Source organism: Lepidochelys kempii, chromosome 11 (assembly GCF_965140285.1).
Source record: "Lepidochelys kempii isolate rLepKem1 chromosome 11, rLepKem1.hap1, whole genome shotgun sequence".
Classification (NCBI taxonomy): Eukaryota; Metazoa; Chordata; order Testudines; family Cheloniidae; genus Lepidochelys; species Lepidochelys kempii.
The window spans coordinates 56802381-56830259 of NC_136390.1; the positions used below are offsets into that span (position 1 = coordinate 56802381).

A 27879-nucleotide genomic window follows, 5' to 3' on the forward strand; every position below is an offset into this window, starting at 1 on the left:
AAACTGCCCCCTCCAGCCAGTAAGTGGCTTGGAAAAAGCTCTGAGCAGATCATTGCTGATTAATTAATTATCAGAAAGACTTAACTTACCATTCTGAATGAGGGTTTGCGACCGTGTGAACCTCCCGTGGACAGCTGTCATGTGCAGTGGACTCTTGCCATCTTTACTCTAACAAAAACAAAACGAAAGACACTTACCTACAGTATAAAGTAATGCCATCAATGTCGAGTTTCTCAAATACTATCAACAGCTTGAAATAATAAAAGTAACTAGAGCTCAATCCTGCAGTTCTTACTCAGACCAAACTTCCATCAAGTTTAAAGCACTGTAGGGCTGAACCCAAGATTCATATGAGGATACATGCAGAATGCCTTTTTTCTGTAGGTGTCAGACCTTCTTCAGCAATGGGAGTGGGAAATAAGGCAGTCGTTGTTGTGAATAAATTTTCAGAAATATTCCACCAATGTGGGGTACATGGTCCAAATTGGTAATAGATAAGTGTTATATTCCTGAGTGTTATTTACTTTCTAAACATTATGAATAATTCTCACAGTATTTCCTTATCTTCCATATTGCTTGGGGAAAAGCCAGGAAAAACACAGAGCTAAGTTTCAGCAGTCCCTGGAAAGTGTAAACAAATACAAACTATTTTTCAATTTAAATAGACACACATTAAAATGCAGTCCACTACATAAAGAAAAGAGCTTTGATTAATAAACTACTATCCAAAGAAAAATCGGATGTCCATCAAAGACCATGAGAAAGCAGGTGCAAACAGTTAAGGAAAGGTAGAATGTCTAATGGTCAAAGTTTTGGAGCCAAGGGAAAGGACCTCTGTCTAGGAATATTGACAGGGAGCCTGAAGAGGAACAGAGGAAGGATGTGGAACCTGATGACTCAAGCTATCCCTTCTTTATTTGAATCAGGCTTTGGATTCATTTTCAAACGCAATTCCCAACTTTATTTTAATAAAATAATACTGATTACTGAGCATCTATTAATTTAAAAAAACTTTACAAAGGTGGGTAAGTACTATTATTTCCATTTTACAGATGAGGAAATGGAGGCACAGATTTAAGTGACTTGCAAGAGGTCACACCACAAGTCGGTCACAAATACAGCAATAGAATCCAGCTCTTCTGGCTCCTGGGTTGGAGTCAGAATTCCCTGATCATCATTAAGTATTATTTGTGATACAATAGCATATAGAGGTCCCAAACAGGATTGGGGCCCTATTGTGCTGGGACTGTACCTGACATTTTTACTACTCGACAGAAGCCCAGAGGAACATGCAGAATGTGTTGAACACATTTTTAGGGGGAATACCCAAAATAATTATTTCTGTGATAACTGTAGCCCACTGGATGTGGTCTTGACTGCACTTCTGGGATTGTACTTAAGTAACAGCGCAAGTCCTTAGAAACTGATTGGCCTTGAGTTTCAGGGTGCCATTATATCATATCAATCAAGGCACTATGAGCCTCCCATGAAGAAAACTTAATTCTAACTCCCAGCAGCACTGTGTTATTCCATCAGCCAATTCCCTGAAGATTTTACAGTAACACTGCATTTTGTTATTCTCACTTGCAGCCACTTGTGGCATGCAGAGATTTTAAACCAAAAGGGGATAGATATTTAGGCAGCTAAAATTGAAGAGATGAAAGGTAAGCTGTACCTGAATATTAACGTCTGCTCCATTATTCACTAGCAGTTCAAGACACAAAGCTCCATGAGTGGAGGCAGCAGCAAAATGCAAGGGGGTAAATCCACTGTTATTAGGCTGATTAACATTAGCACCATAGTCAATCAACTCATTAACTACAGAATCCTGACCATTATAACACGCAATGTGAAGCGCAGTATTTCCGTAGACATTCATTTCATCAATCTGCAATGAGACAAGAACATACGGTTAAAATGACAGACATCAGCTCGTGGCTTTTCACCAATTCTCAGACCTCAGTGGTTCATGAGCCAAATGAGAGATCAACACTATCCAAAAGAGCCAAAATAGTGTGAGTGGGAAATATTTAGTTTATATCTATCTAAACTATATACATATATTATTCACACAGCAAATAAGTTAATAACATAGTGCAAATTCATAACTTAATTGATTAATAACATAGTAAAAGCACCCTGATTGGTTAATTATTAAATCACACAGTGTTTTAATATCATGTGCTGAAAAGAGCCACAGGAGACACCCTAAAGAGTCACTTGCAGCTTGAGAGCCACAGTCTGAGCATCACTGCTTTACATAATGCACCTCATGCTGCAAGTGGAAATAGGTGGAGGCTTGAATTGTCATGGGTCAGTGTTCATAAGCAACTTTCATTGACAACAAAATACCCCAGTAACGCTTCATTCTGAATGTTTTTCTTTTATTATTAACTTTTTGCCCTGGTGGCCATTTTAAAAAGTCAATGTAAAGCTAAAGACTGGCAGCAGGACAATCTCATGATGACAATGAAACTAAAACTAAACTGGAAAGCTGTTACATCCAAGAAGGAAAGTAGGAGAAATAATAAGTTCAGGTTCCTTTAAAAATAATTATTGCAGTTTCATTTTAATGACGAGCCAGACTTCAGGTCTCTCTCTACAGATTTCTTGGGGGGGTAGGGGGGGGCAAAGAAACCACACAGTCCTTTATACTGCATCCTAATAAGAAGCCAATACTCAGTACCACAGTATAATAAAGGTATTAAGAAAATCTTAGATCCAGACTTTTCTGGATTGCTTGTGTAGAAATTAGTTGTTCTACAAAATTAGATGAAGCAAGGTCAACAATGACACTCTACAAAGTCAAGGAGACTACGGCACAAGTCATTATCCCTGCTTCCCAGACACGAATGCTGTATGTTCCCCAATTTCAGGGGATTATTTGTCCCTGCAAGAGATTTTTAAGTCTGCTGGGGAATGGACACTCAGATGATCACACACAAAATCTGCATCTCTTGGCAGCTACTGCACACAGCATTTGGGCCTAGAAAGCGGTCCAATGTGTGAGATAGATTCTGTAATCCAAAGAATGGGAAATGGTTTCTTCAAAAATTCTGCCAATGTCTGTAGCAGCATCACCAGCCAGACAAAATCTCCAAATAAACAGGAGAACAAAAGCCAGGGCAGCAGAGAATTTTCCATGATTAAAGTACAGATTATAAAAAGATTACAAATAGTTACCCAAACCTCAGTATTTTGTGGCTTTTCTTTAAAATACCAATTGCTACTTACCTCTACACCTAGATTAAGAAGGTGTTTCACTACATTAATCTGCCCATTGGATGCAGCAGCATGAAGTGGAGTATAACCCTTTTTGTCCTTACAAGTCACCTCTGCACCATGGTTAATCAGCAAGGCAACAACTTCCAGGTGGCCTTTAAAAGATGGGGGAATGGAAATCATCAGTGACCTATACGCTCCTACAGTGTAATTTACTCAAATTACTGTTTTCTTCCTAACTCACTGTTCTTTTTGCTGCTGCTTCACAAATGCTCTCACAGACGACTCATTTTGCAAGAAAATATCCTTAATCCTAGTGTAAGACATGCCTGCTTGGTGTGGCATTCTGTCCCCCTCTAGTAGTGACTCGGCCAGCTAGAGATTGATGAGCCTGCTACAGCAGCTGAGGAAATGGAATGCCTCTTTTCAAGATTTCCATCCAGTTTTTTGTGACCTCAAGTTAGTCAGTAACGCCTCATTCTAACAGCCCCGGATAAACTGGCTCTGGATGTAAAAATTCGGTTCAACGTCACTTATCCCTCCAGTTTATGAGATTTCTTGTGAGCACAGGTTGCACTACTTCACCTACTCTACGGGCCACCACTTGGAGTGGGCAGCAGGGATCAAACCTGGGACCTCTTGATCTTAAGGCATCAGCCTCCACTGCCCGTCCTAAAAAACACATCTCTGTCAGCCAAGGTTGTAGCAGGTTCATCCATCTCTAGCTGGCCTAGCCACCACTAGATGGGGACAGACTGCCACACCGAGCAGGCATAGCATACACTTCTCATTAAGGAATCCAGATGAAATGAGTGTTTGTCCTGAAAAATGTGTCAATTCCCTGCCCAGTGAACAAGTTCCCCATTCTTCTCTTTACCCTTTCATACCCTGTTCACATGCTACTCCCCTGTTAATAGAAGGAAGAGTGAGCATACCAGCCTGACAGCACTGAAAGATTCCCAGAAGAGGGTTCTGTCGGTGCCATCTATTAATTCAGCTGCCAGGTCCTTTCTATGGTCATCTTTCTGGCAACTGCTCTGAGTAAAGGAACCTCCTGACTGGAGCATAAGTACATAGCATTTAACTAGCCTCTCTGGTGACCCCACCCACACTGTGCCTACTACCTGGTTAAGACTGAGTTTTCCTCTATTATAGAGGATATAACTAGGCCACCTTAGTCAAGGGGTTGATCCCAAGCATTTTGAAACCAAATGTGAGACTTTCCATTGACACCAGTGAGCTTCGATCATGTTATAGGTGAGCAAGTGTAGTAAGGGAATGTGCCTCCCCCCCGCCCCAAAAAAATTCATTATTAACCTCAAAATATGCAAGGCACCATAATACCCATGGTATTTACAAATGTCTGAGTCCCAACCTTGTTTCTGTGTCATACAATCTGCACGCTGTACAGGCTGGAAAATCTTTCATCTCTACAGAGCAAAGTTCAAATCCCAGTCTAGGTCAGAAGCCAGCCTTCACATTCGATATGTGGGCATCACAAAACTACACTACATTTTCCCACAGTTTGGAAACTCCTTGTCATCTCTTTCCCATAAGGGACCAAGATTAGAATTAAAGTGAACGTTACAGGTCAGGAGTGAAGGTGCAGTGGCAGTCAGTTTGAGGGCCCATGAATTGCAGATCAAGGGATGTGGTGGCAGAATTGTGCGAGGGCATGCACAGCACTGGCCAATATTATGGTCCCTGTACTTCTACCATGTTTACAGCAGAGCTCCCATTGAATTCTATGGCACATTTTATTTTTAAAATGGATGGGATGATATGGTCAACTATTAATTTAAAAAGCAAATTTGATGAACATTAGCAATGATGTGAATGCACGAATCAAGAGATGCCTTGTGATGAAGGAAGACAATTAAGAGTGGAAATGATTATATAGGACTTTACCGCTACATAGTAACCCAACTTGTTCTGAATAAAGAGACAAATAGGAAAAACAACGATTTCAGAAAAAGCATATTAACTGCATTTGTGCTAGTCATATCTGTTAATTGATTGTCTCGTTAGACTGACCTCACACTTGGTAATGCAACTCACATCTTTTCATGTATTTATACCTGCTCCTGTATTTTCTACTCCATGCATCAGATGAAGTCGGTTCTAGCCCATGAAAGCTTATGCCCAAATAAATTTGTTAGTCTCTAAGGTGCCACAAGGACTCCTCATTGTTTTTATCTAACCTAGTTCTTATTGAAATCTATGCTACCGCTAATTGTGACAAAGGAGAGTTTAATATGTATTTTTCATACCAAATATATTTGAGGCTTGAATTAAAGTCAGAAGAGAAAATGAAATTGAAAAAAAGTAATATGAAAAAATATTCAGGTTATGTTAGATGGACACTTTGGGCCAGACTCTCAGCTGGTATGAATCAGTGTAGTTCCATTGAAATCCATGGAGCTGTGTCTATGATATCAGCTGATGATCTGAGCCCATAGCCTTAATCAGAGTAATTAGAATTTTCACTTTCCATGGCAGGAACTGGGTCTTGTGTAATACAGAGCACAGTGTTGGTACTTCAGTAATAAAACAGACTACAACACGGTTCTTACCCATATATGCTGCCCAATGAATAGCTCTCCTGTCCTTTTTGTCAAAAGCATTGATGTTTGCCCCTTTGGCTAAAAGCAAGTTCACCATCTAAAACAACAATGAAAAGTAAATCTTTGAGTCAGCCATGTATTCCATTTACATGGATTAGTCTATCAAATAATGCCGTCACCCTGGATGTAATGCTTGGGGCGGAGGGCAATACATTGTTGTGAATTGTCGAGCAAATCACACTTGCCTTTGTATGATATGAGCATAAGTTTATACAGGAAAACTTAAGCCTTAAAATTAGAGATAGTTTAAAAATCCCTTCCAGGAACCTGTAGTTTAATTAAACTAATCATTAAAAATGTATGCTTTTTTTTTGTAAAAGGCACAAAACTCCCCAGCCTGGCCCAACCCCACCTGAAACATGCCGGTAAGAGTTTTCATTTGTACATTCTAGTTCTACATTGCAACTCTTCCAATACTTTATTTTTTTAAAACGGTGTGGATTTAGTGATTGTGGAAGATGTTGGATTCATGGCAGTGGGAGACACTCTGGAATCACAAAACCACATGAGCAGCAGCACTGCACGCTTTTACATGCTACCCGTCCAATGCATCTCAATCCTGAGCGACAGGGACAACATTGTAAAGGTGAAAGGATAATTCAGTCTGCATGCTTATTCAGGACTCAATCCTACAAGGTGCTGGGCACTCTGGCCTTGAGCTGGGAAAGCACCCAAGCATCTGCTTAATTTTAAGCATGTGAGTAACCCTTAACGTCAATGGAATTATTCATATACTTAAAGTTAACTACACACTTAGATACTTTGCTGGATTGGAGCCAATCCTTCATGCCTAGCATGATCGAGCCTTCAGTCCTTGTTCCCTCTGCTGACACTGCCAACAAGTGTGCCATTTGCTATTAACTATCACGATACTGGCTTGCTTGAAGTAACCCCCTGCCCACTAGCAACGGGACTCAGACCAACTCATTTCATATATGCCAGCAAACAGCTAGCAGAAAGTACAAAGCTTCAGTTGCGATGACTAAACATAAAAAATTCCAGATCTCCCAGCACCATCCAGACATTAATATCAGGACAAGCAAAAACACACAAAACAATTTGAATGTAAAACATACAACGATTTTCTGTATCCAGCAAAACAAACACTTTAATCTCTTCAATGTTCATTGGCGAAATGAATCAGAGATTTTATTAAAACTATTTAATCTATAACTAGTTGTGCACTTTATTACACTCTACCATTAAATGGCATTACATCAAAGAAAGTCAATCATGTTAAAATGATAAATATTAACTCTTTCCTAAAATATAAAACTTTTAAAAGGGCGGTCTCTATAACTCCTTTTATAGCAAATACCTGTAGGCTGCTTTTTGTAAGTTACAACACAGTAAATTAACTTCTGATTTTTTGTCAATTGTATCAATCTCAGTTGGAGAATTTTTATTCACACTTAGGCCTAGATCAGCGGTTCTCAATCTATTTACCATTGTGGGACACATATGCAGCTCTCTATGTCTTACGTGGGCTGCATCCACACACTATATATATTACCTGTCTGGCCCTGAGGATATCACATGAGCCGCAGCTGTGTGCTGATTGGGCCGCAAGCAGCCTGCAAGCTGAGAACCACTGGCCTACATCCTGATGTCAATGGATCTCTGCGCTGGGATCAGGACCTTAATACAGTGGCTTTCAATTTATAAGGGTGTAATTGTTTAGTGCAGTGGTTTTCAACCAGGGGTCCGGGGCCCTGTGCAGGGGCACGAGTAGATTTCAGGGGGTCCTCCAAGTGGGGCCAGCGTTAGACTTGCTGGGGCCCAGGGCAGAAAGCCGAAGCCCCACTGCACGGGGCTGAAGTCCAGGGTCCTGAGCCCAACTACCTGGGGCTGAAGCCAAAGCCTGAGCAACTTAGTTTCGTGGGGCCCTGGCAATTTCCCTGCTTGCTACCCCCTAAGGCTGGCCCTGGCTTTTATATGCAGAAAACCAGTTATTGTGGCACAGGTAGGCCATAGAGTTTTTATATCATGTTGGCAGGGGGAGGGAAAGGGGGGGACTCTGAACCAAAAAGATTGAGAACCCCTGGTTTAGTGAACACTAAAGAGCAGTGGTTCTCGAACTTATCTTAATGCACCTCCCATTTCTTTGTGTTTATAGTAGTTTATGCCCCCACCACCAACACACAAGTACATATACAGATTAAAAAATCAACATGCGACTCACTAAATATTAAAAACAGTACGGCATTGATTGAGACAAAGCCAACAATCCATTGTAATAAAAGCAAAAAAGCAAAACTGATTGTGGTCGATGCTTACAATTAAATGTGCACATCACATCGTAGCACATGGGTTAACGTACAGATGGCAATGACTTTGTATCATGCTACGCAAGCTCAACAGAAATCTGTCAAAATGCACAGCACCATCTAGAGTCAACTCCACAGCACCATCTGAAGACCTGATGTGTGGTCTTAGCTTAGCTAGCTATTCATTACTGTGGGTAAAATGTGTGCAGTAAGTTTTTTTTCTAAAGCTTGTCACATACCCCCAGATTACATTCCACACCCCTCTAGTTTGGGAACGTATGCTGTAGAGAAACTTACTCCACAACCCTGCAATGTAAATGGAAGTAGCATGGTCTATTTTTAAACCAGAAACAAATTTTCTAGAAAGCTAATTAGAAAAGCACAATGATTGACTTGTGCATAGTCCAGACGCTTGTGTTCCTCTTATGAGATAATGAATGCTTCTTCAATCATTTTTGCATAGTTCATTGTGCCCATAGGTTCTGTATTGCACAGGCAGTTAACTACGGGATAACACATTGGACCAAATGTTGCTTGCATTTACAAATGGTACCAGCCCACTGACTTCAGTTAGGTATCACCAGTGAGAGCAGAAGTTGGTCTTATGTCTCTAATAAGTGAAGGTTGGATATCTAGCTACCTTTGTCATACAGAGATACATGAACTCATCGTTTATTTTGAATTAGACAACAGTGCCACAAATCAATAAATTATATCAACAATGCTTCTCGGCCACTTACCTCAATGTGGCCATTCAGAGCTGCATGGTGTAACGCTGTCCGCCCCCCTCTGTCAGAGACATTGACACTGCTCAGCATTGGAATGATTACTTCTGCGCACTTCACTGCTTTGTTTGCAGCTGCTACATGCAACGGTGTCTGCCAGTTCTTGTCCCGAGCATTAACATCCGCTGAATGCTTAATCAATACTTGCACTGCTTCCTGCAATGGAAGCACAGTTATAAACATGCTATTAAAATAAATATAGGGCATGTCTATGTATAAACATATCTCTCTACACGTCATATGGTGAAGTGTGGAAAAAATGGTTCTTGAGAGTTACTGGTAGCCATAGAAAACTCATATGTGAGCAGGGAAAAAGACAACCAGAGACAGTCATTCAAAAATATTCTGGTGGGGGGGGGTGAAGGGGAAAGAAATTGTTGATTCAAATGCCCTTGTATTACATGTCATCTTATTGTGATACATTTAACTTTCTTCATATATATTTGTAATCATTTAAGGCAGAGTCTTGCATTGCTAGCCTACACAAACTTTTCCTTTTGGGTTTTAGAGTGTGCAAAACTGCAGGATTGGGTCCATGCCAGATAGGTCCACCTACCTTTAACACTAGACATTATAGCCATGTTCTACTCGAGGAAATGAATGTATTTAATGTATCTGAGATTGAAATGGGGTAAGTATCGTGTATGATGAATTCATCTGTAAAATAAATAAAGCACTATTTGGACAGTAAGGCCGAGACAAAATTGCTATATGCAGCAGTGATAACAGGACAGAGAGAACAAAAATCCAAGTTAATTGTGCAGGCGACAAATTTCAGGCTCAGAACGTGTGAGAGTCCCAGATTAAGCTGACATTCATGTCCTTAGTGCCTGTCAGCACTCTTTTCCTTTTCCAGTGACCAGAGTTTACATCAAGTGTCTCATTTGGAACACAGAATTTCTTTGGCTTTTTGTCACTTTTAGATAAAACTTCATTTTTACAAGTGATAATTTAAGTGCATATACCAACAAAATTAAACTACATATTTTCCATTTGAGACATTGCACATCTCTTGACCAAGGAAATATGTACCACCCATACTTAGGTGGGCGGAGAGGGATAATATATTTAGAAATCTCACAGTTGAACAGAGAGGTTTGTTTTCTCCCATTTGAAATTCTAAAAAATAAAAGACATTTTAAAAACATCACAACCACTATGGGCTGGGTTGGGGCTGAATCTAACTCAGCCATGCGGGGTGGTAGTGGGGTCACCCCTACAGGACTGCATTAGACCAGCTTGTATCATGGTAGGAGACATGGAGAGGGAGATTGTATGCTAATCATTCCCATCTCCCACCATGAGCAAGTTAGTTGGAAGGGCTGGGCATTGAGAGGGGTACTGTGGCAGATTATTCCCCCTCCAGGACAACATGGGAGCAGTAGTGGAACTGTGCCTCAGAAGGGTGTCTCAGGCAGAATGCCCCCTGAGACTATGCCAGGGGCAGTGCACCTTGGTCCTTTAGCTACAACCCTGAGCAAAGGATAATCTAGCCCTAAAAAATATCAAAAGGACCAGAAAGCTTGTCTTGTCATGTTAAACACATATAGAATGGTACTACATATTTTTGTTAAAAGTACAATTATACAATAGCATTTATACAAAACGTAACTAGGTATTATAAAAAGTTCTAGACACACATATTATTTGCACAATTGGATCACTTTAGATAAAGGAAGAATAAGCAGTTTATTAGCGTGCCTATTATTTGCACATTTTATATTCATATTATACACAAACACACGTGTATTACACATATATATGATGCCTTAAGTTAGATTTAATAATTGTATCATAGTAAATGTGGTCAGACTTTCAGAAGCGCTGAGCACCCTCAGTGACTTCAGTGGGATTTATAGGTGCTACAGACCTCTGAAAATCAGAGCATTTACTGCCCCTTAAATTCTTTGGAGATGTAGACAGAAGTTGAGGCTAGCAGCTGTGTAAATAATCCTTATATTGTAAAAATGGATCCTGATCCTGCAGTCATTACTCATGGAGTAAGGGGTCCCTAATTAATTAAAACTTTGGGTGCCTCAATTCATCGATTTTAAGACCCAAAGGGAACATTATGATAAGCTACTTTGACTTCCTGCATAACACAAGTCATCAAATTTCACACCATGGGTTTGTCTTCAGCGCAACAATTAACTCAAGTTACTCCACTTGAGCTAGCGTCCACGCCCTGAAACAACATGCAAGCTACATAGAATGACTGAATTAGCAGCTAATCAGTTGTAACTCAAGATGCTGCATCCCCGCTGCATTACTTGCTTGAGCATCAGCAGCACTCAAGCTTCAACCCACCTCTGACAGGCTGTAACTAGCTTGAGTTTAAGGCGCAACTTAACTCAAGCTAGAGATTTGTGTGTGTGCATGGGGTAGGGGCAACACATGAGTTATAGCTCCAGTTATCCATAGCCTCTGTTTGCCAGAAGCTGGGAATGGGTGATAGGGATTGGATCACTTGATGACTACCTGTTCTGTTCATTCCCTCTGGGGCACCTGGCATTGGCCACTGTCAGAAGACAGGATACTGGGCTAAATGGCCCTTTGGTCTGACCCAGTATTGCCGTTCTTATGTTATGTTCAGCTAACAACTGGAGTGAAGACAAGCTCAACAATTCATGCATCATTCCCATAGTTTCTGATTGAGCTACGCCCAGTCCTGATCTAAAGACTTCAAGTAATGGAGGATACATCCCATCTTTATGTAGATTATTCCAGTGGTTAATTACCCTCAGTGTTTAAAGTTTTCAACTTATTTCTAATCTGAATGTTTCCAGCTTCAGCAGTTGGAAGTTAAAAGACAAATTTAGGCAGAAAATAAGGCCAGGCATCTAAATAAATTCCTTGATTTGCAGACCCGCTGCATGCTCTCAACTCTAGAACTAATGGGAAAATAGAAATCTCATCCTGAAAGAAATTCCAAAATTTCATTTCATCACGAGTCAGGCAGAAATGTAGAAATCACAGCATTTTTTGTGAAATGAAATATTCCCAAAACATTTCATTTTGATAAGGTTGAAACATTTCATTCTGACTTCATATTATAAAATTTAGAATACAATATAATAGTTGAAATAATAAAGCGTGAACAAACATTTCAATCTTATCAACACAACCTTCTGATATGGTCAAAATGAAATATTTTTACTTCACAGTGGAAAATTTTGACAAAAATCAGCTTGTTCCCATAACATGTTTCCAACAGAAAAACAGCATTTTCTAATAGAAAAACATTCTGTTGGACAAGCTACGACCAGCTCTCCTCAGCTTAGGGTGACCGGACAGCAAGTATGAAAAATCAGGACAGGGGCTGGGGAGTAATAGGGACCCATGTAAACAAAGCCCCAAATATCTGGACTGTCCCTATAAAATCGGGTCATCTGGTCACCCTACCTCAGCTCTTAGTAAGAACTGTCCTTAGGCAAAACAAATAGTCTTAAAAGAGGACTCTCAAAAATTGTATTTTGTGTCTCTTTTGCTCTTTACACAAACATAATATGAAGGAACCACGTGAGGGAACAAGTGAGATCCAAATAACCATATTTACTAACTATAAGTCACAACCATTTAAAGGGATACACCCATATTCCTATGCACTACAGTACTGTTTTTCACATACAGAAATGTTTTCTGTTAAGGCTAGGCAAAGTTTTATTAATGTACAACAAATACATCATATATGTACACATCACGTGCCTGGGAGAGCGCACACAGCCTGGATCGACACTACAGCTATTTACTGTAAGAGTTTAACTCTTTTGTCCTCTATTGATTTCAGCAATTTCATCTTCTATGGCAATCCCATAAATTGGTGTATAGCAAATTTACACAATAAGTGAGACTGCTTATCTTAAAGTGTTGATAATCATATATCATTATTAGTCTCTTAGAGGTTTTATTATTAATTATTATTATTATTACTACAGGCCAATTACTTTAAAGTTACTTAAAGAAAATTCACTTTGTACACCTTTGGGACCAAAATTCTACTTGAAGTCAATGGAAAAATGAATGTAAATTTGACTCTTGAGATAGAAAGAAACAGGTGTTGGAAGATACAAATAAAATAAAATAAAAATAAAGGCTTGACAAGTAATTTTTTAATTCCATTTAAAAATGTGTATATACACTTTCATTTACATCTACATATGTATTCCATTTACATTCCACTTGGGAGCTAAACTTTATTCCAATTCTTTAGGGAGGTGTTTTTCTCTCAACTTTTAATTATCTGGCTTTTGAAGATGTAAAATAGATCTTTATCTTACCATAATTTCCATGTATATATTTAGTACAATGGTACTGCTTAGGACTCTGCATTTATATTTCTTTTAGCATTTGCAGTATAATCCAATTATCAGAGTGAAATCTCTCAACCACTTCTAACTGTACAATGCTAAAATTTGATACATACATGAAGTAGCCGGTACAGATACATTTGAGGGTTTGTGGTTTTTTAAATAACCAGTTTAAATCCCTGAAATCAACTTTATGTTTTAATGAGTTTTAAATCCAATACAAAATTTTTTGCATGTGTTTTTGTCAGACTCTAAATGGTTGCAGAGAGACAGAATCTAGGTGTTGAATGGAAGCTTCAGAATAAGCAACTCTCTCTGTATAAAACCTTAGCCTTACAGGTGATTGTTCTAAAAGTGGACTAAACCCACAGATACTTGACAAAACATAATTAGGTCTAACAGTCAACGTTTGGCCCAAGAACCCCCTGGATGGCGGATATTGACCTGGAATTATGGTACTCATGTTGGTAATTTGTCAGATAGCCTGTGCAATGATTTATTTTCACAAATATAGCAATACCAATAACGGCAGCATTTAAAAAACATCTTATGATGCTAAATGTCATTCAAAATGTTCATAAAGTAATGGCCTTCACATGAACAAGAATTAGCAAAGGAAAAAGAACATATGAAAATTACATTTCTATAAAAATATATACATTAAGATTAGCCAATTTACATGGGCGTCAGCTCACTTTTTCTATTGCTCCCTCACATACTGTACCTGTGATATCATTCCTTTTGGAGTGCTAGAATTACCAGAAATATGGAAAAGAAAGCTGCTCAACAGGAACTCTGCAAAGGGTCTTCACTTGCTTTCAGCAGCAAGGGGTTAAGGGTCAGGCACAAAGCCACAATAAGACATGCATTTTTAGCTAGGACTGTCACAACAGATAAAATTCACCTGTATCTAAAACAGCTAAACCATATTGGTTGTAATTACTGGGTTATAAAGATTGTGGCTGTTACTGAAGGTTTATGTCTGACCTCTATTTTTAATGTGGCTTTTTTGTATTTCACTCCTTTACAGCATTCGTATTCTATTAGCTATTTCTTTCAGTGGGCTTCATTGGAAGCCAGCAGCTGGGAAGCTCAGCTAGTAGCTAAGCAATGCTTGAGTTCAGAAATGAGCTAAGGATTCCTGCCTCCAGGCTTGGCAAGCACTGGGATTGTTATGGAGGTGATTCCATCAATTTCTGGAGGACAGCCAGCTCATGTCTGTGTTAAATGCTCCTCTCAGCAGCCAATTCAGTCTGCAGTTGCGTGCATCATGTCAGCTCAATATTAAGAGGATAAAAATACACAAAGAGGCCACAAATGGAAGCCCAGAATGATGGTATACTTGAAAATTCAGTCATGCTTGGGTTATTCTCTCTGATAATTATTATCTCTCCTCTTTTGAGATAGCAATGAAAAACACTACCGTGAGATGCTGAAAGATTTCTTGTTGCCAAATGGAAAAAATATGGACTTAACTCTATTTTATGGGTGAATCAGGGGAATTAAAAGGAAGCTTTATGGATGCCTTTAAACACAGTTATTCAAATCAAACTACACATTAAGCCTGTTTGATCACTAGAGACACACCCTCCCGTTCCAATCCCTCCCGCTTACCTCCACCCCCTACCCCACTATGTCTGACCATTTTAAGGTGATTAGACCAGCACCACTGCACAGTATCTCCCACTTAGGTCAAGATCATTCTATCTACTGATTGTAGGCTGAAAGTCATGTACTTCAGTAACTTAAATAAGGCATCATATTCAGGAAAACAATCAGATACACAGGAGTGGAAAACCACAAGTATCCAGCAGGCTAACAATAAGAATGACACACAGACAGTAGCTGATTACTCTTGCTTTAGTGAAGACCAAAGGATTTTGCAATCAGAAAATCCTTCCCCCCCCCTTTTTTTTTGCATCTCCATTTATACTTTATTGTGGTAATGGTATTTTTTTCATTGTTTGCATGCAACTGCTGGGGTAATCAAACCTTACTCACTTCGCTCCTTGAGGCAACAGCCCGATGAAGAGGGGTCAGCCACATATTGTCCTTGGCATTGACACGAGCCCCTGCAAATAAAAAGTACAGATTATTGACATGCTTTTGATGTAATATCTACAATAATAATACAAAAACAATAATAATAATATTAATGTGTTTCTTGGTAACAAAGGGCTATGCCGTATAGATATGCACAGAATTTATCACAACCTTGCTAGCATCAGATTATTTCTACTTTGTTAACTCTTAGAAAATTACCTTACTTTCAAAAACGAGAAAGGTTCAGCAGTAAAGTGGGGGTAGGAGGCCTAGGTTGTCTATCAAAGATTAGCGGGTCTTCCTAAGACCAGGCAAATGTGCAAGGGATGTCAGGAGACTGGGCAACTGAGGTAGGGATCTGGGACCTGATCCTGCAAGCTGCTGAGCCTCTCAACTTTTGGAGCAGACAGCATTTAACATCTCAGGATCAAGTCCAGTGTCACTCATCCAGCAGGAGGAGGAAGAGGATTCTTCAACTTGAAGTGCTTGTTGGAAGTGTTGGGGAACTATTTAAAGGGGCAACGGGGGAAGGTTGGGCAGCTGAATACTGTTGGGTCACTTGTTGAGTGGAGGGGGTAACAAGGATGTTTTGGGGCAGCTAGAGTGGGGTGGGTCAACAGAATACACACACACTAAGAAAGTGAGCTTGCACATCCATGTGAGGACACAAATTTAGTTTTAAGTAATATTTTAAAGCAATCCATTGAGGCACTCAGGCAAACAACAAGACATCACTGGAGAGAGCAGAGAAAATAAAGAGAGCACTTTATTTTAAAATATTGTTGTTATTGTTTGAAAGCAGAACGTTTTACAAATTAGCAGAGTAGTCTGCAAATCTGTCCTGGATACAATTGGATAAGTGTTAGACAAGTATAAGCGTCCTGCATATATCACAAACGAGCCTTCAAATTCTTCACTAACAAAAAGGATGTTTTAACCTAATTTTGCACTAGAACTTAAGCTCATATAATGTACCCAATACAGGGACTTTGGTTTTAATTTCTGTAGTGGATCATTCAAGGTCTAAAGCCCCAAAAGTATTTTCCAAAAACCCACTGCTCATGGGTGCTTACAAGTTTGCCCCTCACTCGTAATGGTCATTGAGAATTTGGTTCTAATGATCAGAGTAGAAGCAATTTCTCTGGGTTACCTTTCAGGTTTTAAAAGTTGGAAAAGGTTTCAAACCTCCCGGATCACCTGACTTCAGAAAAATAACATTACAATTTGTCAAAGTGCCAATATGAGACCTACAGTTATAATCTGACTGGCCTGGGAGTTTTACATCTAATGGAACTTATTATACCCATGCAAAACATGTCTGGTTTAGTAAGTTAGATGTTTGATTTGAGAAGTTCATTGATGATGGATTTACATTTACAGATAATGCTGATACAATGAGTAAAACAGAAGTGAGGTGTTACCCTATTTGATCTTCATAACAGGATTATTATTTACATTGCAGTGGTGCCTATAGTCCTCCATTATAGATCAGGGCCCCATTGTGCTATGCACTGTGCAAACACATAACATAAGACAGTCTCTGCCTCAAGGAGCTTTTAATCTAGGATTCCAATGTACCTTGTGTTACGCTGTTTTGGATAAGTCAGAGTTGTCAGATGCAAACTGCCTGGTCTAAATCCCAATGACTGGCATCAAATATTTCTTTTCAAGCGATTTATTCTGTGGTTCAGTTTTTTTTAACTGAGGTTCTCCTGATTTATCTTCACCCATTCAAGAACTCCCATGAGCAGATGATACCAAAGCAGAAAAGCTTATGGGACAAATAGCATTATGTGATAAGCAGTTTTATCATTCCTCAATATTCAGCAACTATAGTGGCATCTGAGAAGATGATGATTAGAAAACCCAGGAAATTGTTTCTTTCAGTAGCTTGTTAAGCCTTTCACTGATCCACTCACCCATCAAGAAGCCGAATAGGCAGCTGCCTAGAAAACCCCCAAAGAAAAAGATAAAAGCAAAACGATCACAACACACACACACAAATTATGCTGAACGTTCTCAATCTTATCTCTCTCTGCTGTTTTCCACATCCTTTCCCTCTGTATGTTTTTCAATGTGTTGTTTACCTAACAGAGTGGAATGGCTCATTCATAGCTAGTTTAGTCTACCATACATTTGTAAACGTTTGTCTTTTCAAATGTTTCACTCGATACGCCTTATTTAGTTTAACCAAATGCCTGGGATATATGGTGTTGTGCTTTTAAGCATCAGCTTCCATCCAAGGATCTCGAAGTACTTTTCAATACTATTAAGAAAGACTCTCCACATTCCTTAAAGGTGGGGAAATGGGACATTGTATAGAAGGTAAAACAGAGTCACACAGAGGGGAAGGCCTACTTTTTCAAAAATGCTCTCTGTTTTTGGGTGCCAACCTTTAACACCTACACTGCCCATTTAAGTCAACCTCTGACATCCAGGCCCTCTGTGTTCAATTAGGTTTCAGAGTAACAGCCGTGTTAGTCTGTATTCGCAAAAAGAAAAGGAGTACTTGTGGCACCTTAGAGACTAACCAATTTATTAGCGCATAAGCTTTCGTGAGCTACAGCTCACTTCCTCAGATGCATATCATGGAAACTGCAGCAGGCTTTATATATACACAGAGAATATGAAACAATACCTACTCCCACCCCACTGTCCTGCTGGTAATAGCTTATCTAAAGTGATCATCAGGTGGGCCATTTCCAGCACAAATCCAGGTTTTCTCACCCTCCACCCCCCACACAAATTCACTCTCCTGCTGGTGATAGCCCATCCAAAGTGACAACTCTTTACACAGTGTGCATGACAATCAAGTTGGGCTATTTCCTGCACAAATCCAGGTTCTCTCACATCCCCCCCACCCCCATACACACACAAACTCACTCTCCTGCTGGTAATAGCTCATCCAAACTGACCACTCTTCAAGTTTAAATCCAAGTTAAACCAGAACATCTGGGGGGTGGGGGTAGGAAAAAACAAGAGGAAACAGGCTACCTTGCATAATGACTTAGCCACTCCCAGTCTCTATTTAAGCCTAAATTAATAGTATCCAATTTGCAAATGAATTCCAATTCAGCAGTTTCTCGCTGGAGTCTGGATTTGAAGTTTTTTTGTTTTAAGATAGCGACCTTCATGTCTGTGATTGCGTGACCAGAGAGATTGAAGTGTTCTCCGACTGGTTTATGAATGTTATAATTCTTGACATCTGATTTGTGTCCATTTATTCTTTTACGTAGAGACTGTCCAGTTTGACCAATGTACATGGCAGAGGGGCATTGCTGGCACATGATGGCATATATCACATTGGTGGATGTGCAGGTGAACGAGCCTCTGATAGTGTGGCTGATGTTATTGGGCCCTGTGATGGTGTCCCCTGAATAGATATGTGGGCACAATTGGCAACGGGCTTTGTTGCAAGGATAAGTTCCTGGGTTAGTGGTTCTGTTGTGTGGTATGTGGTTGTTGGTGAGTATTTGCTTCAGGTTGCGGGGCTGTCTGTAGGCAAGGACTGGCCTGTCTCCCAAGATTTGTGAGAGTGTTGGGTCATCCTTTAGGATAGGTTGTAGATCCTTAATAATGCGTTGGAGGGGTTTTAGTTGGGGGCTGAAGGTGACGGCTAGTGGCGTTCTGTTATTTTCTTTGTTAGGCCTGTCCTGTAGTAGGTAACTTCTGGGAACTCTTCTGGCTCTATCAATCTGTTTCTTTACTTCTGCAGGTGGGTATTGTAGTTGTAAGAAAGCTTGACAGAGATCTTGTAGGTGTTTGTCTCTGTCTGAGGGGTTGGAGCAAATGCGGTTGTATCGCAGAGCTTGGCTGTAGACGATGGATCGTGTGGTGTGGTCAGGGTGAAAGCTGGAGGCATGCAGGTAGGAACAGCGGTCAGTAGGTTTCCGGTATAGGGTGGTGTTTATGTGACCATTGTTTATTAGCACTGTAGTGTCCAGGAAGTGGATCTCTTGTGTGGACTGGACCAGGCTGAGGTTGGTGGTGGGATGGAAATTGTTGAAATCATGGTGGAATTCCTCAAGGGCTTCTTTTCCATGGGTCCAGATGATGAAGATGTCATCAATATAGCGTAAGTAGAGTAGGGGCTTTAGGGGACGAGAGCTGAGGAAGCGTTGTTCTAAATCAGCCATAAAAATGTTGGCATACTGTGGGGCCATGCGGGTACCCATAGCAGTGCCGCTGATCTGAAGGTATACATTGTCCCCAAATGTGAAGTAGTTATGGGTAAGGACAAAGTCACAAAGTTCAGCTACCAGGTTAGCCGTGACAGTATCGGGGATAGTGTTCTTGACGGCTTGTAGTCCATCTTTGTGTGGAATGTTGGTGTAGAGGGCTTCTACATCCATAGTGGCCAGGATGGTGTTATCAGGAAGATCACCGATGGATTGAAGTTTCCTCAGGAAGTCAGTGGTGTCTCGAAGGTAGCTGGGAGTGCTGGTAGCGTAGGGCCTGAGGAGGGAGTCTACATAGCCAGACAATCCTGCTGTCAGGGTGCCAATGCCTGAGATGATGGGGCGCCCAGGATTTCCAGGTTTATGGATCTTGGGTAGTAGATAGAATATCCCAGGTCACACCCCTGGAACCCCGACCTGGGATTGTCTGGCTATGTAGACTCCCTCCTCAGGCCCTACGCTACCAGCACTCCCAGCTACCTTCGAGACACCACTGACTTCCTGAGGAAACTTCAATCCATCGGTGATCTTCCTGATAACACCATCCTGGCCACTATGGATGTAGAAGCCCTCTACACCAACATTCCACACAAAGATGGACTACAAGCCGTCAAGAACACTATCCCCGATACTGTCACGGCTAACCTGGTAGCTGAACTTTGTGACTTTGTCCTTACCCGTAACTACTTCACATTTGGGGACAATGTATACCTTCAGATCAGCGGCACTGCTATGGGTACCCGCATGGCCCCACAGTATGCCAACATTTTTATGGCTGATTTAGAACAACGCTTCCTCAGCTCTCGTCCCCTAAAGCCCCTACTCTACTTGCGCTATATTGATGACATCTTCATCATCTGGACTCATGGAAAAGAAGCCCTTGAGGAATTCCACCATGATTTCAACAATTTCCATCCCACCACCAACCTCAGCCTGGTCCAGTCCACACAAGAGATCCACTTCCTGGACACTACAGTGCTAATAAACAATGGTCACATAAACACCACCCTATACCGGAAACCTACTGACGGCTACTCCTACCTGCATGCCTCCAGCTTTCACCCTGACCACACCACACGATCCATCGTCTACAGCCAAGCTCTGCGATACAACCGCATTTGCTCCAACCCCTCAGACAGAGACAAACACCTACAAGATCTCTGTCAAGCTTTCTTACAACTATAATACCCACCTGCAGAAGTAAAGAAACAGATTGATAGAGCCAGAAGAGTTCCCAGAAGTTACCTACTACAGGACAGGCCTAACAAAGAAAATAACAGAACGCCACTAGCCGTCACCTTCAGCCCCCAACTAAAACCCCTCCAACGCATTATTAAGGATCTACAACCTATCCTAAAGGATGACCCAACACTCTCACAAATCTTGGGAGACAGGCCAGTCCTTGCCTACAGACAGCCCCGCAACCTGAAGCAAATACTTACCAACAACCACATACCACACAACAGAACCACTAACCCAGGAACTTATCCTTGCAACAAAGCCCGTTGCCAATTGTGCCCACATATCTACTCAGGGGACACCATCACAGGGCCCAATAACATCAGCCACACTATCAGAGGCTCATTCACCTGCACATCCACCAATGTGATATATGCCATCATGTGCCAGCAATGCCCCTCTGCCATGTACATTGGTCAAACTGGACAGTCTCTACGTAAAAGAATAAATGGACACAAATCAGATGTCAAGAATTATAACATTCATAAACCAGTCGGAGAACACTTCAATCTCTCTGGTCACGCAATCACAGACATGAAGGTCGCTATCTTAAAACAAAAAAACTTCAAATCCAGACTCCAGCGAGAAACTGCTGAATTGGAATTCATTTGCAAATTGGATACTATTAATTTAGGCTTAAATAGAGACTGGGAGTGGCTAAGTCATTATGCAAGGTAGCCTGTTTCCTCTTGTTTTTTCCTACCCCCACCCCCCAGATGTTCTGGTTTAACTTGGATTTAAACTTGAAGAGTGGTCAGTTTGGATGAGCTATTACCAGCAGGAGAGTGAGTTTGTGTGTGTATGGGGGTGGGGGGGATGTGAGAGAACCTGGATTTGTGCAGGAAATAGCCCAACTTGATTGTCATGCACATTGTGTAAAGAGTTGTCACTTTGGATGGGCTATCACCAGCAGGAGAGTGAATTTGTGTGGGGGGTGGAGGGTGAGAAAACCTGGATTTGTGCTGGAAATGGCCCACCTGATGATCACTTTAGATAAGCTATTACCAGCAGGACAGTGGGGTGGGAGTAGGTATTGTTTCATATTCTCTGTGTATATATAAAGCCTGCTGCAGTTTCCATGATATGCATCTGAGGAAGTGAGCTGTAGCTCACGAAAGCTTATGCTCTAATAAATTGGTTAGTCTCTAAGGTGCCACAAGTACTCCTTTTCTTTTTGTGTTCAATTAGGGCACCCAAAAACAAAGGGACCCTCAAGTCAGTGAATACTTTTGAAAACGTATACCTAACCGTAGGTCTGTCTTCATTGCAAAGTTAATCTGGGCTCTTAACTGGGTATTTTTTAAGTGGGGGATCCTCAGAAGGCAGCTTTTTACCTGTCCTCCTCAGTCTTGCACTGAAGGAATTCTCCCCTGGCTGGAGACAAAGATTTTAGAGCCCCCTTTATACAGCTCTGGCCTTTTTACCCAGTGCAAATAAGCTGAAGCAGGAGTGACAGTCTCACCCATGGTACCCAATTATCCGGGACTAAGGTGACCTCAACTGGAGTGTCCAGTTCTGGGCGCCACATTTCAGGAAAGATGTGGACAAATTGGAGAGAGTCCACAGAAGAGAGACAAAAATGATTAAAGGTCTAGAAAACATGACCTATGAGGGAAGATTGAAAAAACTGGGTTTAGTCCTGAAAAGAGAAGACTAAAAGGGGATGTGATAACAGTTTTCAAGTATGTAAAAGGTTGCTACAAGGAGGAGGAAGAAAAATTGTTTTTCTTAACCTCTAAAGATGGGACAAGAAGCAACAGGCTTAAATTGCAGCAAGGGAGGTTTAGGTTGGACATTAGGAAAAATTTCCTAACTGTCAGGGTGGTTAAGCACTGGACTAAATTGCCTACGGAGGTTGTGGAATCTCCATCATTGGAGATTTTTAAGAGCAGGTTAGACAGGTTAGACCCGTCAGGAATGGTCTAGATAATTAGTCCTGCCATGAGTGCAAGGGACTGGATTAGATGACCTCTCGAGCTCCCTTCCAGTCCTATGATTCTAACTGCAGCATTTGAGTCCAAGGACTGCACAGGAGTAGACATGCACCAAAAGGGAGCAGAGAGGATGAAAGGCCTTGGCCAGCAGAGCCATGTGGAGAAGAGGGCATGCTGCATCCTCGTAAGCAATGGTCATGGCTACACTCCCCTTGCCTGGCAGGAAGTTCAGTGCCTCCTGAAGTTTTGTCGGGGCAGCATGGCTCCATGTTTAGTGCCTTAATGACACTGCATGTGGTTCTGCCATAAAGGTTTGACAGAGTCCTTAGACAGCAAGCCCCTCAGGGCAGAGACTGGACATCAGATTTCTGCTCTTTTGTACACCACTGCCACTTCATTGAAGCCATGAATTGCACTGGAATACATTTCCTCTCTTGTGTTTCTATTTGTCTGGAGAGCTCTCCATGGACGTCCGTGATTGGGAGTGGTTACAGGTTGTCGAAATAAATCTAACAGATGGTTACTACCTGACTGCACTTCCTATTCTGTGGAAAGGGCATGAAGAAGGCAGTAACATCCAAATCTCAGATCTGTGTGTTTTAATGCACACGAAACAAACTCACAATACACTCCCCCATTTCAGCCAGATATTACAGGCCAGATCCTCAGCTGATTTATACCCACTGAGGATCTGGCCCCACGTCTTCCATGTATCCTGAATCCACTCCTATTCTAATGGTTATCTAGAATGCCATTTCTGGTATTTCTCGGTGCACTAAGGCACAAGCTTTATTCATTAGAGGCGACATTTATTTGTGCTACCACCAGTTCACGCACTACAAATCTCAGTATGAGCATATTTCACTGAATGTCTCTCCTGAGTCCCGTCTGAAATGCAAGGGGCTGATACTTCCCTTGGCTTCTTGTCATGCTCAGAATATTGTAGTTCAAATCTGACTGTAAATAGTCCATGCTTTTATTCTTTAAATATACTGCCTGTCCTCTGATTTTAAAGTCGGGCATTAGAGATACACTTTTTAGAGTGCTAAATGTGATCATCAGATTAATCTTTTGTGAAGTATTTTACAAATTGGGTTGTGCTGAAGGCAGAAGAGAAACAAGGGGAAAACATTGCTATTGTGATCCAAGCTCTGGCTTGGCTAGCCCTGGCAGATCACTATGTCACAGAAATTTACAAAGACCTTTTCTCTTCCAAGTGGGTACAAGTACTGGTGTGTCATGAATGATGATACTTCAGAGACTAAAATGAGATGACCAGGTAGAACATACCACATACAGAATTAGCTCTGACTCAAGCCCTGGGAATGTAAGTATCCGTGTTAGTAGTGCTCCACTAAGTCAAATCAAACTGAACCCCTGCTGGCATGAAGGCTAATCATTAAAACCTTAAATTATGAGCTAGTTTCTCTTTGTTTAACCCCCCGTCGGATATTTCACAGAGTTGAGCGCATCATCTGCATTTTATCCTATCCTCCAGACAAATACTAGAGCCAATGGATGAGGTCTGGCTGGTAACTTATTTGAATTCATATTGCCTAGAAGAGCATGGAGACACTCTTTCCCACATAAGGAACACACTGGAAATCAAGAAATGAAATGTATTTTCCACAGCAAGGCCACATCTTCACGAGCTAATGCACTAGAGATGCTACAGGAATTCTTGGGAGATACGGGTCAGAGCTACCTCATCTCTTTATTCATACAGATCTTCCTTGTGCTGCTATTTGCAATCCTTGAAAAGATAATGCCTCTGCATCCGGCTCACATGCTGACAATTCACAATAACAAGATGTGACAATGGCTACATGCTGTATTACCACATGTCAAAATGAAGGTAATTAATCTTTACCGCCTGTTGAAGAGAGGCATGTTTGCGTCTAATGTATTGGAGAAACCATCCAATCATAGTCTGTCAATGTAATAATATTCACTTGCGTCTTTCTGCTGGGATCAATGACATAACTGGATGATCACATGTGAAAATCTCAGAAGTTAAAGTTCCTTGACTAAAGCAATTGGCTAACCCATGGTTTCTAAATATATGATGGACAGATGGAATGTGCACAAACTTTCTCATTTAGTTGAATCCCTTTTTTGCTTTCTCCAACCGTTTTTTTTGGACAGCAAACTCCGCTTACAAGCTGTCTGTACAACATACATCTGGTAGGAGAACAGCAACATCAAAATTTAAATGGAAGAGCTTTGTTACAGCTACTGTTGCATTTAAAGATGTACATATCACTGATAACTGGTGCATCAATTAAGCCAGAATAGGAACTTCGAGCAGATGCTGCAAATGTCAGTAGGAATCTTGACAGATATTGCTTATTCCATAAAATACCACACACAGGATAATGCAGTGGTGTTTGATTAAGCTGCAGTTTATTGTTACAAACTTTGATATTGCCAAGTCATTTATCCATCACAGAACTGATCGTGTATTCATCACATGAATCTGATCTGAAAATAGTTTTATTGTTTTAGCTTAGTAACAGCAGTCAGATGCAGAGAGCTAGACTCAATTACAACAACAATGGTCTGATGCCATATTGCCATATTCCGTTCAGTTGGAGGAAGCAAGCTATCGTCTGGCAAACCACACTCGGATAAAATCTTAGCCAATTTGCACTCTGGCCCCAACTAAAAAACAACATTTTTTTTTCCAGGTTGTAATAAGTTCAACTAGGTTTCCAACCCCCACTTCTAGTTTTTGGTAATCTCGTCACCTCCTGCATTTAGTCCCCAGTAGAAATGCTATATTCCTGAGAGATTTCCTTCCCTGCCAGAACAGCAAAAGTGCTGGGAAGTTTGCAGCAGAGCTTTTTCTTGTGAGATTTAAAGCCCAAATTCTTGTCTAGAGAGATTCAACGTAAGCATCCAAATTTGCTCATCTGAACAACCAAACCTTCATCTGAGATTTGCCCTTCAGAAGGCAAATTAGCAATTAAATAATTACTTTTTATAATACAGTGTGTGTATATATGCAATAATGTGCCTCAATCTCTAGACTACATATCACATAACAGTAGCTGTTTAATGCTACAGAATCTCAAGAGCTTGACGATCAGATATACGCCTGCACTCAATTCTTACCACATCAAGGATGTTGATGCATTTATTTCCTGTTACAACACAGTTATATTTTTAATATGTGCTCCTTACTCTTTCAACTTGTATCTTCCTCCTCACCCTCAATTAGGCTACTGTAGTGCAATAAGCCCTACTCTTAACAAGCTGGTTTAGAAACACATGACCTTTGGACATTTGCAGGCACATCGAGGAATTAGCCATGAACCTTCTACTCTTCTTGTGAGGTGCCAACTCTACCTTTTATTTTGACAACTATCAATCGTGCTTTTCATTTTCAAAATCATATTGAAGCACAACCAATTATTTATCACATTGCCTCTACAAAGGTAGGTGGGTATTTTATTCCTATTGCAAATTGGAAATCAATACAGAGAAGGGTTAAGTGTCTTGTCTGAGGTCATAGAAGTAGGCAGTGTCAACCACGGGGATAAAAATTCACAGTCCAGTGCTCAATACCCTGTCTCAGTCTTTACATTGCACAACAATGCAAAGAGAGATTTGACATTCCCCTGCTCAATCACCCATCATACACTGTATCTACATATAAGGATACATCTATCATTATGCAGCAAAAAACTTAAGCATGTGATTAAATCCCACTGGAGACATCAGGAGTTAACACATAGGTCCCTCACTAAATAGGGACGGTCTTAAGCATGTGCTAAACTTGTTTTCTGAATCCGCAAATAGTAAATAGTTTTAACCCACTGCAAGTTGGTAACAATTTGTAGTTTTGGTTCATTTTGTTATTCTCAGAGTACATGTTATGTAACTATAGCAAGCAATTTAAACTGGTTCTCTGATCCTGCAAACAGCATAATGCTCCTTGGAACACAGAGATGGACAGGGCCTGGATTTAACCTCCATAAGTTAAAGATGCCTCCCTTGGGCATTCACTTTAGTTTGTAACATTGGTTTCTCTGTTGATGACTAATTCAGATTTCACATTACCTGACAAAATGAGGAGCTCAATGATCTCTGCATCTCCCAGAAAAGCCGCAACATGAAGCGGGGTGCGTTTTTCACCATCCTGTAAAACAGCAAAGATTGCACAGCTATAAAGTATGGAATGCCAAAATGTCATTAAACTTTAGCTAATATTTGATTTTCTAACAGTTTCTCATATTAGAAAGATGGGACTCAACCAGCAAAGAACGAAAAGTTCTGAACGAGGCATTTCTCTTTAACAATCCACACCTTACATGCTATATTTTTTTCCATCAAGCATTGTACAGAAACTATCCTTTTCTCGGTATTCTTTTTCACAGATATAGTGAATGTAATTTGTATCTCATCTGTACCCCTCTTCCTTCCAACCCTGGATAGACAGTTATGCATGAGGGAAAACATTGTCCTCAATTAGGCCCTTTTTGAAATGTTTGCTGCTTTACTGTTATGCTGACATAATTCAAATCGTTCTGGACATCAGCCTTTGTAATGCAATTTGATTGAACAACACAGCACAAGGCTCTAAAAATAATACTTTTGAGAAAGGAATGGAACAGTTCACAAGGACATTATAGATAGAATGTCCTTTCTCCACAAAGGTAATCCAAATACATGCAGCCTTTCATAAACTGTTCATCAGTAAGTCATTGGCTCAAAATAGAGAAGTCTGGCACAGTCTAGTCCGGTATTGCCAAACCCAAGCATCCAAAAGTCTTGAGTCAGGCCTCCCCCCCCGCCACCCAATATCGTGAGATTGGCTTAAACACAAAGAGATTTTTAAAACAACATATTTGGAGTTCTTTTTGTTTGCCTTCTGGCTTTTGAACCTTTAGGGTTCATGTTTTCAAGCTTATCTCTGAAATCAGGAGGGCTAGAAACTTACTGTAATTTAAAAATGAAAGCCAAAATTCTTTTGTATTCTCATGAATCCAAGGTCTAGACCATTAAGAAAAAAAAAATCCACCAAATACTACAAGATTCACAAGAAAATCACAAGAGGTGGTAACAGTTTGTGGGTTATTTGGACCATATTCAAAATGTTCTGTAAACACTAACAAATCAATGCTGCAGAATCTTTTTTCTTCTGAACAATGAAAAATCTTTTCCCAGGCTACACTACACACAAGCCCTGCAAACCTAGGAGCCATTGATGGACAGGGTGAGTTATGGGCAGGAGGGTGTTTAAGTCTCTCATATGCATATATTATTACAAAGCCTTCG

The 27879-nt window shown here is 40.6% G+C and overlaps 1 protein-coding gene across 11 annotated transcripts in view; it reads right to left on the reverse strand.

Annotated features, from left to right (window-relative positions):
• ANKRD44 (ankyrin repeat domain 44) overlaps positions 1 to 27879 on the reverse strand; it is a 215680-nt gene that overhangs the window by 93145 nt on the left and 94656 nt on the right. For all 11 annotated transcript variants that reach the window (XM_078848004.1, XM_073306276.2, XM_073306275.2 and 8 more), the window contains exons 3-9: positions 26662 to 26740; positions 15207 to 15277; positions 8854 to 9054; positions 5796 to 5883; positions 3235 to 3377; positions 1676 to 1888; positions 90 to 168 (exon numbers count right to left, since the gene is read on the reverse strand). In XM_078848004.1, the coding sequence (XP_078704130.1) occupies positions 90 to 168; positions 1676 to 1888; positions 3235 to 3377; positions 5796 to 5883; positions 8854 to 9054; positions 15207 to 15277; positions 26662 to 26740 (874 nt within the window). The remainder of the gene's footprint in view (positions 1 to 89; positions 169 to 1675; positions 1889 to 3234; positions 3378 to 5795; positions 5884 to 8853; positions 9055 to 15206; positions 15278 to 26661; positions 26741 to 27879) is intronic.